General features: G+C 37.1%; 1 protein-coding gene and 1 long non-coding RNA gene across 4 annotated transcripts in view; one reads left to right on the top strand and one right to left on the bottom strand.

Moving 5' to 3' along the window:
• The window catches only part of TTC8 (tetratricopeptide repeat domain 8), a 64,202-nt gene that overhangs the window by 47,803 nt on the left and 3,606 nt on the right, over positions 1 to 12,793 (top strand). For all 3 annotated transcript variants that reach the window (XM_043547828.1, XM_007055927.4, XM_007055926.4), the window contains 5 exons: positions 2,906 to 3,016; positions 5,391 to 5,530; positions 7,827 to 8,001; positions 9,164 to 9,286; positions 12,631 to 12,714. In XM_043547828.1, coding sequence (XP_043403763.1) covers positions 2,906 to 3,016; positions 5,391 to 5,530; positions 7,827 to 8,001; positions 9,164 to 9,286; positions 12,631 to 12,714 — 633 coding nt within the window. The remainder of the gene's footprint in view (positions 1 to 2,905; positions 3,017 to 5,390; positions 5,531 to 7,826; positions 8,002 to 9,163; positions 9,287 to 12,630; positions 12,715 to 12,793) is intronic.
• On the bottom strand, positions 212 to 8,387 carry LOC122466098. Its single transcript, XR_006291361.1, has 3 exons — positions 8,224 to 8,387; positions 5,766 to 5,854; positions 212 to 353 (listed from the first exon to the last, which is right to left on the bottom strand). It is a non-coding gene; the product is annotated as an uncharacterized LOC122466098 (long non-coding RNA).

The following is a 12,793-nucleotide window of genomic DNA, read 5'->3' on the forward strand; positions in this document are numbered from 1 at the left end:
CCACAGCTTCACTACCTTTGTTATTTGAGCTAGCTAGATTAACGCTAACTCTGATATGTCTACATGTGCTGCAGTTATTCATTTCATTGCAGTAAAGATGTACCATAAAGCAGCATTTCCCCAGACTTTGGAAAGCTGACACACCACCCCCACGAGAGGGAAACTTATTTCCCCTCCTGCTTTTTCAGTACAGCTATTAGGCCTCCCTAAAATAAGTGATTACTCAGAGTATATGTATAGCTTTTTATTGTATGATGCTTCCTGTGTGCGTTGAGTAGTGAATTAGCATCTGGGTTAGCAGCCACTGGAAAGAATGGGGCAGTTCATATCGGAGAGGTATTGTTTCAGGCTCTCTGCAAAATCAGACAGACATCAGTATCAGCTACATCCTAGTCACATTTTAATCACCATAACAAGTAGAGATTTAATTAAAAAAAAAACTTGAAAGCTGAGACTTGTGAAAAACTAAGAGTTTTCTGCATATCCATCTGGCTAATCCTGAGACCTTCCTCCTCCATGCTTTGAGAAACATTGGTTTAAGGCCAAAGGACAGGGGAAGGGGAATAAGAAATAGGGAATTGTTTTGTACAAGTCAAGAACTCCAAGGAGTCATACTATTTCACGACTACAGAGCTGGAAATGGGACTTTTACACCAGAGAACTAGGAGGTTCCCAGCTCTCCAGAAGGGGCAACCTTCAGCACTTGCTGTTAGCCCCAGAAGAACACAATATGTCAGACTTAAAAATCAGAGTATTCTTATGGTTTGAAAAGCTATTTTTAGAGGTTTTAAAAATTAATTTTTATGCCCTTCAAGCTTGTGCAGTTTTACTTATAGTATAAGGAACGCTGAGCTTTACAGGTGATGGATACAAAATAATCAATAACTATTTTAAAGACTCTCTCAGAAACAGTTCTAAAATGGTGTGTAAGTTATGGGTACATGCAGGTATGGTGTGTGTAAAGGGTTTACTGCACTTATTTGGGATGACTTGCATAAGTCATTCATGTGTTTCCCACATTGAGTAATATGATCATCCCAAACTCTTGCTAATTAAAAAGCTATACCCACTATCATGTATTCTGTCATCTATATATCCTCTGCTGAAGCTCTTTTTAGAGAGAGATTTGATTGTAGAAAAAAGTTGGTGAGAAACAGTAAAATAAATTCAAATGTTAAAGAAAGGAAAATGAGCATGATAGATATAATGGAGACATTTCTTTCAAGTTTAAGGCTTAATGCAGACATTAAATCCATCTGAAGCTGCTCTACAGATTATAAACTGAAATGTACAGTGAATACTCTGAAGGCTGCTTTAGATACAACACAAGTGTGACATCCACAGATGGAATGTGCTAGGAATAGATAGTTGATGTCCCATTGCTTAAAATGTCTGCTTAATTGATACTGTCACTTGGTGCGGTCAGGGTCTAGCAAGTAGAAGAGGGGGGGAAAAAAAAGCAGCAGCTAGCCTCAATCTTCTTTATTCCTTCTCCACAGGAAGGAATTATTTTTTTCTTAATATAGGAGATGCTAGCAAATATCAGGCAATTTTTTTCCACTGATCCTAATGTTCTAATTACTGTTATCAGTTTGAAACTGCAGTCCCTTACTTGAGAAATACTTGCTGTCAATTAGATCATTAAAATTACCCCATTGTCTCATTTCAAAGAATGCTGCTGTGTGTGCGTGCAAAGCACCATATATCTGTTTATAGATAATTAAATATTGGACTACAATAACTTGATCATTTGCATTCAGAATTCCCTGCATGGATCCCAAAAGCAGAAGAGCTGTATTGTGCTTCTAACTGTGGTGATTTCTTTAATATGTAATGTTGATGCTTTACTCCTTTGGGCCACTTATTATATTAAATAACACCAATGGCAGCTATTTTTCCATTGTTCGTATGTTACAATCAAACATTATTTACTATGTTATTCCACTAGCATGAGCACTTTAAATGTGTCTTGCTTTACTCTGAAGTATATATATCTGAAACACTTTTCTACTGAAATATGAGTAATCAGCTTGGGGAATTGAATGGCACAAGTGATTCATGTAGAATATGGCTTTTTTTCTTCTCTGTAACGGATTCAGATGTGCTTCATTGCAGTAGTCTCTGAAAGTTATATCATCTGAGTGCTGCCTAAATGGTCTTTGTGACATCAGTTGATGGTCTCTTTCCAGTTATACTGTAGTTCTTACAGGACAGGTCTCCACATCTCTATTTGCATCATACTGGTACTACCAGCACAGAAACTAAAGATTGACAGGCCATGCAGACTGAACTACCCTTTTGCCTATAAGGGATCATCTTGTCTAAATATGACTGGAGACATTCTGGCAGAGCAATATGAGGAAGCTTGCAAATGTCACTGTCCACTTTGTCATTTGGCCAGAGTAGAAGACTTTCCATGAATTCTAAAATACACTTTAAGAGACCTCTGCTCTTTCTTCATTCAAATTCCTCCTGAGACTCACTTCTTCCATGAGGCTCAAAATGTGACTACTATCATTTTTTAGATTAAAAATATGTTTTAAATATTTAAGGTGACATCATCTTAATCTCCCCGTTTGACTTTGACTTTTTTTGTTAGTTTTGTGAATTATAGGTCCCTGGACCTATGTTATAAGTAATAATTATAAATATAGAGACAGGAAATGTCTCGCTGTGGTTCTTGTACAGTTCCAGGCATGTTTTAGCACTTAAATAATTAAGACTGTCACATTTTTATCATCACTGCAAAGATTTTCCCATTGATGCTCATATGACTATTTGACATAAAGGCTTCTGCATCAAAAGAAGAATATATCTCTTGCTGGTAGCACTTCTTTTGTCAAACAGCTGTCTAAGCATGAAAATCAATATTTGACATATTTATATACACTTTTTCTTTGCTCAGGTGTATTTTCGGTTGGATCAGCCTTTGACAGCTTTACATCTTTTCAAGCAAGGATTAGATCGATTTCCTGGAGAAGTGACCCTTCTTTGTGGGATTGCCAGAATCTATGAGGTATGCATGTACTACACTACTGCTAATGCAAACAAGGTTATCTTCTTATGCAAGAAAAAGGGCCAGAGGTTCAATATGCTTGTAAGGTCATCAAAAATTCACCACATTATTTTCCAGCATTACTAATATAAAACAGGTAGTGTTGCAGAAAGTCTACAAAAATAAAGACAGCTTTGCAGGCTTATTTGTTCAGCTGGTTAACTATACCAAACAGGCCACGCTTTTCCTTGTTCAAACACACACAAACAAATCCACATTAAATCAAGTGTTGCATTTCCAGATGTTGTCCATGTAGTACTATGATTGGCTCATACATTTTTCATTGATCTAAAAGAGAAGAAAAGTGCTGGTGTCTCAAACGGCCTGTTAATAGATTTAAACAGCAGGATAGTCTACAGGTCAGTACTGCCTTCTTTAGTACTGTAAGTCATTGTGAATTAGTAAAGTTGAAATGTGTCATAGCTTAGGTGGTATTTGTTTTAAATGGAACTACTAATATTTTAGAATAGAATAGTGGTTTCATTGTAGGCTGATAATCAGAGGTAGTTGCTTTTATTTTGCATTAAAGAAAATGCTGTAATTAAAAACAGGAAATATTGAGTTTTATATTGTTGTAGTTTGCCTGGCACACTGAAATGGCAATAAATCTATTTCAAAGTATGAAGAAGTCATCCATTATTGTCTAATATCCATTTTTTTGGTTTTTTTTAGAAAGAAAAATCCTTTTTCTAGTCTTCCAATCTAAATCTTTAAACACAGTTTGAGAAAGCGGTGTTTAAATAGTGTGGCATATTATTCTGTAGACTATTCTCAACATTATGCAGCCTTTTTATGAATTTTTGTACTGCAGTCTGTATTAGATATTTCTCTGCACCATTTTTATAGAAAGATGTTTGTTTCTGTACTGATGGGCTTTGGTGTGTCACATAACTACAGATTTATAACTTAATTAAAGATTTGTACCCTTGCATACAAACATTCAGCTCTCTTTGCACATGCCTGGAGGGACATATGTACCAAACACTTTCTCCTTAGGCATTAGAAAAAGAGAAGGTCTGCCACTTTCCATCTGCTCCAGGTTTTTAAATGATCGTACTATTATTAAAATTTAGTATGTTTCCTTGTTTGAGAAATGTAAGTTTGCATAAGTTAATTTGCCACAGTTTTATTGTGTGATAGAACAGGTTTTAATTTGACTGTTTTCAGTCAAGCTGCTCAGGGTGATAGTATGATACACTGTAGGATGTTAGTAGGATGTTTTATGAGCAATAGGGTAAATGAACAAACTGCTCTCTAAACAAATAAAAACACTTCTTGAATTACCTCTAAATTTTGTACACTCACGCATCTTCTACAGGAGGTGGTTTCTCTGGTGACAGTAACCCCTCAAAGTACATGGGACATAGGTCTAGTTGTTACAAGAAGCAAAAGTCTATACCTCTTCTCCATTCAAATACCATACATCCAGGTGTATTTTTAGATACAATATGATCATTTTAATTGGCACCTCCTACTGGAAACAAACTTGCTAAATTATTCCATGATCCCAGTTTTCAGAGGCTCATGGTAATACTTGGTGCTCATTTAATTCATGAATTGCTTTGAACATAACCATGAAAGAATTGTTCTGAAAGTCTGACTAAACAGTCTGGAATTTATCATTCAATTTTGGGGGAACTATTGTACTGTGCTGTGTACTCCATAGCATAGTATAAATAGCAGCAAACACCTATTTGCACATGGTAGCTATTGTGAATAGGCTTTAGAAAATACCACGTGCACCTTTTTAAGTGTACTTGTCATACCTGCGTTCTGTTAATCCATGGTTTAGAATCAGTAAAATGTTCTTCTCAGTTAAATGGGCATGTAGTTTATGAAGAGGCTAATAAGTGAATTGTAGTGTCTGTTCAGAGAACCATAATAAACAATTCTTGTTTGTTGATGTCTCTACACTGTAGCTGGGACCATGCTTCCCAGCATGGGTAGACAGAGAGACACTAGCTTTGCTCGACTTAGTGTACTAGAAGTAACAGCGTGGCCAGGGACAGCATGGGCAGTGGCTCAGGCTGGCCACCAGAGTACATATCCAATGGGTCCAGGCAGGTTTCTATTCAGGTGGCTAGCCTGAGCTGTCACCAGTGCTACCTCCAGCTACGCTGCTATTTTTAGAATACTAGCGCAAGCAAAGCCAATGCATATCAGTCTGCCTTCACTGGGTAGGCATACCCTTAGGTTGCCAGCTCCTTACCTATGCCCTGTAAAGCACTGTGTAAGTTTATGGCACTTTATAAGAGTTTAATAAAATGATAAAAAAGCAAGATTACTACAGTTTGCAAAATATTCGTTCGTTTGTTTTTCTATTTTTGATGTGCAGGAAATGAATAACATCTCCTTAGCTGCAGAATACTACAGAAAAGTCTTAAAACAAGATAACACTCATGTGGAAGCCATTGCATGCATTGGTAGTAACCACTTTTATTCAGACCAACCTGAGATAGCTTTGCGGTTTTACAGGTGTGTGCAAGTAAGATTAATATTAAAGAGAAATATTTTTGGAACATTGATAGTGCCAAAGAAAATGCGAGTGTGTAGGAATCAAAGGTGTCTAACCAAATGGAGAAATATTGCCTACTATATCACCAACATACCTACTCTAATATCTTCTATACTTATAATATGGTAATTACATTTAAGCACTTAATATGCAGGATGATTGTTAAAATAAAAGCGCATCAGAATGGTTGAGTACCTGATTAATGAATGAAGAGGGGGCTCAAAAGGACCTGATTTTCAACTTCATTTTGCAGGAGGCACACACCACCTTGAAGGATTAAGCCACTAAAAAAACCTTTTGTAAAACTCCATGGCCCACATCCTTGGCTACAGGTGTGCTTGTAGCCATGTATTCCCCTGTTCCTAGGTTGACTGTGAGCCAGGGTTTTCCCCAGGTTTATTTTACAGCAATCTGAAGACTGCTGTAAACCGTGCCAGCTGCCACCAGTCTTAAGCAGCTAAGGATCACCAGCCTGTGAAGAAGCCCCTATACCAACATCAGAGAAAGACAATTTGTGCACTTTGTACCCTGATCCTTTTTAATCGTTAATAATATTTGTATTGATTGCCAATTGATACTAATTAATGAGCTGGGGTAATATGGTTCTCATCCCAGAATCAGACTCCACAGAATTAAAACTGATAAGTTGAATGTCTTGTAGGGAACTTCAGGGTATATGGCAAAGACACTCATGCTGAGGGCAAACCAAAGCCTTGTTTTAATAACAGACAATTAGTAAGGACAGAAAAGCCTCAAACCACATAAACAGATGAAGTAATGCAGTATTAGGGATATCTTTGGTGTCATTCCCTGCATATGCTCTGATACTTACACCCTTCCTTGGGGACCTAGCGGTGAGACACAAAGGACTAGCCCTGTCTCCGGCATGCCAAATAAGTCCAATGGTCCAGGATCTTCAGTGCCCAAAGATTGGGGGTAGATAACAATGAAGAGCTGAAGAGTCAACGATGGAAAGCTAGCCCCCACTACAAAGTGGCTTGTCCCATAGGGCCTGGGCACTATCATGAATATTCATTCTGATGCCTAGCCTTCCATGTCCAAATCTAACTTCCTCACCCTCATAATATTGGGGTGCAGTTATCCTATAGGTTAACCTATCAATGTCATTTAACTCATTATCACAGTCACCAATTGCTCAAGCAAGTTTGTAGTTAGACATCTGCCAATGATTCTATCCTAAAATATCCAAGCCCAGTACCAGTTCAGTGTTCCTGTAGTTGCCTGGTACTGTTATGTACCAACTCCCTCTACTGAGCAAGCTGTCCCCAGTTTCCCAAAATCTAGGGTAACTGTTGGGCCATTTTATCTATGCTATATCACAGGCCTACCATACTTCTGCTAACTTGCTTAAACTGGTGTCTTACAGGATACAGGCCTGTAGGTTCCTTGTGTTACTTCTGAGTAAAATAAAAAGGCTAAGCTAGCTCTATGGACTACAGCATCTATGCTAGTTCTAAACCACCTGAAGATCTCCCTTCATTATGGCGATCCTCCTGCCATTGGCTATGATGGCTTTAGGTCCAGAATTGGCCTGTGCTCTCATACAAAGCAGCTACATTCATTCTAAGATCTGGTCTTAACTGTACTTTTCCCTCTAAGTCTTATAAAAGAGTTCTGATTTAATAAAACAGCTGCCTTTTAAAACACACACATTTTTTCAATTTTTATTGAAAGTTAATGTGCAGCATTTAATATGCCTACTTTGTAAATCTGATTAAAAGTTAGATAAGATCTGATCTGGCGTTTGCTGAAAGCCCAGGGTTGGGCCAAAATAATTTAAGTATGAAGCATGATTATAAAAAGTGATAGCAACAAGTTACAACTTTAAGGTTGGGTGATGAGGGATATATCCAACTCTGACTTATACTAAAATCAAATGTAGTGGCACATCTGAAAAGCCGAAGTGTGAGAGTTTTGATTTACACACACAGCATTTTGCATAGCACTGATTCTACACACAGAAATAGTCTGTGTCTGTTGTCTCTGGCTTAGCCTTTCAACACATTTTTGCCAAACAGGATGGTCATTACCCGTGATTAACTGTGGTTTTTACTTTTTAAAATTCACATTTGCTTTGAACTCACTTTATTTTACTCCGTTCAGAGTATATTACTGTTATGTAATGTACTTAGTCATGCCTAATCCTTTTGGGATGGAGGGAAGATTTTCCATTTAGAAAGAAATTCCTACTTGCAATACATCTAAAAATGTTAAATTATCTTTCTCTTGAACTAGACGTCTCCTGCAGATGGGTGTTTATAACTGCCAGCTATTTAACAATCTGGGCCTCTGTTGCTTCTATGCCCAGCAGTATGATATGACACTGACCTCCCTTGAACGTGCACTTTCTTTGGCTGAAAATGAGGAGGAGGCAGCAGATGTTTGGTACAACTTGGGGCATGTGGCTGTGGTATGAAAAAATTAAAGTTTTTCTGAATAAATATGAGTCTACTGAATGAAAAAAACAATAATGCTGAAGCAAAAGGAATTGGTATGATAAACCCAAAGGCCTGTTGTGAAAAAAACTTACAGTGTGGAAGTCTGATAGTACAGAATAAATACAGTACATATTTAGTTGGGTTGAGGGTTTACTACCAGTTCAGAACAGGAAGAAACCCCAGGAGAGGAGTACCTTTCATTCTTTCAGTTTGGCATGTTGTCACATCTTGCTGAAAGACTCTCCAACGGAACCTTGGTGGAGCTTGTTCTGTTGCAAACCTATTAGACTAATATAGCAGATTCAAAGTAGTTTCTCCTGCAGCTGCTTTCCCTTAGACATGAAGTGCTGGGTTGCTACATGCTATTGGATAACAATTTTTATGCCAATAGAATTAGAGTATTAGAATACAATTAGACCCTAGAGTAGCATGTGTTGTGGCTGAGAAGGTGCATCTCTGTTACAGCTTGCTTTTTTAAAACAGAAATACAAGTGGTAATTGTCCAGTAAAGATATTCAAGTTATCTAATTTGTTAATTATCTATAATTTTAATAGAGTTCATTGTAAAATCCTTTTTTATGGAGGAGAATATCACATTAATGCATAACCCAGTTTGTATTTCTCTTTAACTACCTGCCTGGAAGTAGACTTCTAAACACCATTTAAACTTTCAACAGTGTTCTACCTTAAGTCAATGGGAATTTTCCATTGACTTTACTGGAATTGGGATAAGGCCCTTAATGCATACATTTTGACACCCTCGGAAGTTTAAAAGCCATGATGCATGTATTTCTTAGTGTTTGGCAGTTTAAAGGTGACCTTGCATTGTATCAGTTTAAATCATATAATTGAAACATTAGCAAATAGCCTCCTGTTCCAGACCAGAGACACTGATATTTGTACTAAAGTAAGACGCCCCCATATGAGGAGAGGGGGGCAAAAGGCAATTGAGGAAAACTGGAATTGTGAGTAGGGTTCCTGTCAGTGTGTTTTTATTTAAAGTAACAAATTTTTATTTTACAATAGTACATCCATATGAAAAAAGCATTCCTTTAAAACAAAACAGAAAACTAAGCAATCTGAAATTTACTGTCAAACTTTTTGATGAGTGGAAAACTCTGTTGGTATTTTTAGGGAATAGGTGACCTGAACTTGGCTTACCAGTGTTTCAAGCTGTCCCTAGCCAATAATAATGACCATGCAGAAGCTTATAACAACTTGGCTGTGCTGGAGCTACGAAGAGGTCATGTTGAGCAGGTTGGTGCTAAACTCTAAAGCTATGTGAGATGCTTGCTTTGAACCTCCTGTGGTTAGAATCTTGATTTCAGGGAAATTTCAGTTGAGTGAGAAGCCAGCCAGATGGCTTGCTTGTCAGCAAAGTTTAACTCAGATGCATGTTTTGAAGTAGCCTCTGGATTTTCATACCATGCACCACTAGACTATGTCCTCATACACCCTCGAGTGGCTGGTTGAAGACAAGCAACATTTGCAATGCCTTCACAGCATCTGCTGTTGACAGTTATGGCAAACTAGGGTTTTCTGAAGGTAAAATGGTATCCCAAAGGTAAAAGAGGATAAAAATGCTATGGCCTGAATTAGAGCAAACAAATTATCCTGTAGTTATCGCCTCAATACGTTGAACACCCTGCTGGAATATACTGCTTGACTGAGATAGGTGAAAGAGTCCATTATCAGGTGCCAAGGGATTTCTTCTACAAAGAGGTGATGAAGAGATTGCCTCATTAAAATTATATACAGCCAGTAGTATTTATTTATGCATTGTAATCACAAAGGCTACCTTGAGATTTTTCTGAGTTAAGCATTCATATTAGAGTGTGACCATTGGCTTAAATAAATAATAATGTTCCATGCTAAGGCATTCGAAAATTATATAGAAAAATTACAGTAGACAAGAATATGCCACTATCCTGGGCAAAAGAGGAACCCTGAACGTAGCTGGATAGCAGCATTTTTTTCCACTTTGTACATAAGTGAGTGTTTATAATAAGGAAAAAAGGCAGTACACTATTTTGGAGCAAGTTTTGTACAGAAACAGAATGCCTTCCTGTAAGGCTTTCTTTGCAATGCACCCTAAGTCAGTGAGAGCTTGGGACATCTAGTTGCCCAACCTAGGAGTACCATAGCATGTTGCACGTATATCTAAGTGTAGCAAAATATAGATGATGTGCATGTTGGAATAATCTGTACATTACAACAATTTGTAACACTTACCCTCCTTCGTCCTATGACTGCAGAGGCATTAACTGCCCTCTTCATCTTGAATGATCTCGCAATGTGTTAACTCCTTATGTTTAATCTGTTCTACCTTGTATTTATCTGTGACACTGATTATCTTTCTCAGACCTGAAGAAGAGCCCTGAGTAACTCAAAAACTTGTCTCTCTCACCAACAGAAGTTGGTCCAATAAAAACATACTACCTCACCCACCTTGTCTCTGTTAGAACACACACATTTTACTACTTCTTCCTGTAAATCACATGAAAGTCAAACCTACATTGGTTGGAAAGTCAATCAGAGTAGGCCCTCAGTAAGAACTGAATCTTTTCATTTGAACAGCAAAGCTGGTTTGGTGGATTTATATATTACATACACACACACTACAGAATAATATACAGTACTTACGTAAATCTGTTCCGAAGCAGCAAGTCATTTATAGAGCTAACATTATACAAGTATCCTAGCAATCACCATGGTAACATTTAACATACCCTCATGCTGATCTTTGCTGTGACCGATGAAGTTCAATTTTACTTTGTTTCCCAATCAGTCAACATACATAAATTTATATCCCAGATGGAGCCTTAGTCCAATTATACTGAAAGAGGGGGGTACTGTTTATAATTAAGGCTGGATACGCATTTCCAGCCTAATTCCTTGTTTTCAGTTGCTTTTAACTTTAATTTTCAAGTTGGCATTTTTCAATTTAATACCCATCCACACCAAACATTTTCCATTAATTTAGTTAATACTTTGTGTAAGAATAACAGTGAAGACTTGCTAATATACATAACCTATGAAAGTTTGTAGCTATTAGATACTTAACTGTTTAATCCCCTGAACTGCACCTAAAGAAAACTAACCCAATGACTGAAAAGAAAAAAGTACAGTATGTGTGCTGACAAAATTTAAGTGAATAGCAAAGATAAATTACTCAAAAATATTCAGGACCTTTATGAAAAATAAATTATTTTAAGTATAAAAATGAAAAACTCAAATATAGTAAATTTATCTAGGATGGTAGAATAAATTGACGGTATTTGAGAAACAAGTTATTCCATAATTTGACTGCATCATAATGCATACTCAAAAGCCCAACTTGGGTGCTAAGCTTTAATGTTAATAGCCTTTTTTTCAAAATAGCAGAAAATCTATCTTATGGAGATCATTGTTAGAGTACATTTTATTTGAAATGTCCACAATGTTCCTATTAAAAAATGGAAAGTATTCACAAATAGAACTTACTTTTGTGTTGCATTCATGGCATTACTTTCATCTCACTGTATATTAATTCAGTTTATATATAATGTATGTGTACACACACACACACACGTTATTTTTCACTAGTTTAATACTATAGTCACCTGTCACTTAAAAGGATTACTCCTGATGGCTATTGGGCAGCCTGTTCAACATTTAGTGGGACACTTTCAAACCTCACAACCTCAAAAAATCCCAAACAGTTTGTTTTAAAAATCCACACACCCCCAAACTTTTCGTGCAAGTAGGGGTTCGTTTGTTTTAAAATCATCAGCTCTTCAAAAAGTGTGAAAAACTTCAGCTGTTTAGGCTGAGCAAATCAGAATGCTGGATCATTTGAAAGTATGGATGTTTACATGCACCTCTCACCATCCTTCAGCAATTCCTGTCGGATCTGTTCTTGTGAGCCTGCAGGGGACAGCGAATGATGAGAATTCTGCTCTCCAAGCACTGCAGAGAGCAGAACTCTTGTCAATTTCATTCCCTGGCCAGCTCACTGGAACAATGCTTCAGGGAAAATGCAGGGGGAATAGCATAATATCAGATACATGTTCATTTGTATTTCATCCCTCTCAGGATTCTGGAATTTTAGGGGAGCTAACAGCAAAGTAAGTGAAAAGAAAACTATAAAACTCCCAATAAAAACAATACACACTAGGACATTGTAAACCTGAAAAATGTCATTTTCAAGAGATCAGATTTTAGGTTTTCAACTATGCTTAATACTCCAGAGCATTAGGCAGTGTTTTAATAGACAGTAGCTCCAACGCCAATAGAAATTTAGATCAGTTTCTCAGAGTTTCCCCCTTTTTTGAGGAATATGTTCTATTTGGCATTTAATACTAAATTGCCTATTTAAAGCTCCAACTCTGCCCTGTTAACACAGGCAAGGCTCCCATTAATTTCAATGCTATTAAATTGTATTATGCCTTTATATAGTGGTGAATATTGCTCATGTGTATTTTAAGATGACTTTTTTAGTAAAGACTTACGAGACAATCCAAGATCATGTCCTCACAGAACAGATAACACATTTTCTCCTCATTCTCTCGTCCCACTGCCATTCACATGTTTCAATATAGTCTTGTTTTTAATGTGTGTAGGCAAGAGCATTGCTGCAGACCGCTTCATCTTTAGCACCTCATATGTATGAGCCTCATTTCAATTTTGCAGCACTTTCTGACCAGGTAATGTACTGTTTTCTTCTTCTATCATCTGAAAGCTCAACAAGTTTTTGTTTGCATGTAACAAGTTTCCAGATAGGTG

The sequence above is a fragment of the Chelonia mydas genome, chromosome 6, assembly GCF_015237465.2.
Source record: "Chelonia mydas isolate rCheMyd1 chromosome 6, rCheMyd1.pri.v2, whole genome shotgun sequence".
NCBI classification, from domain to species: Eukaryota; Metazoa; Chordata; order Testudines; family Cheloniidae; genus Chelonia; species Chelonia mydas.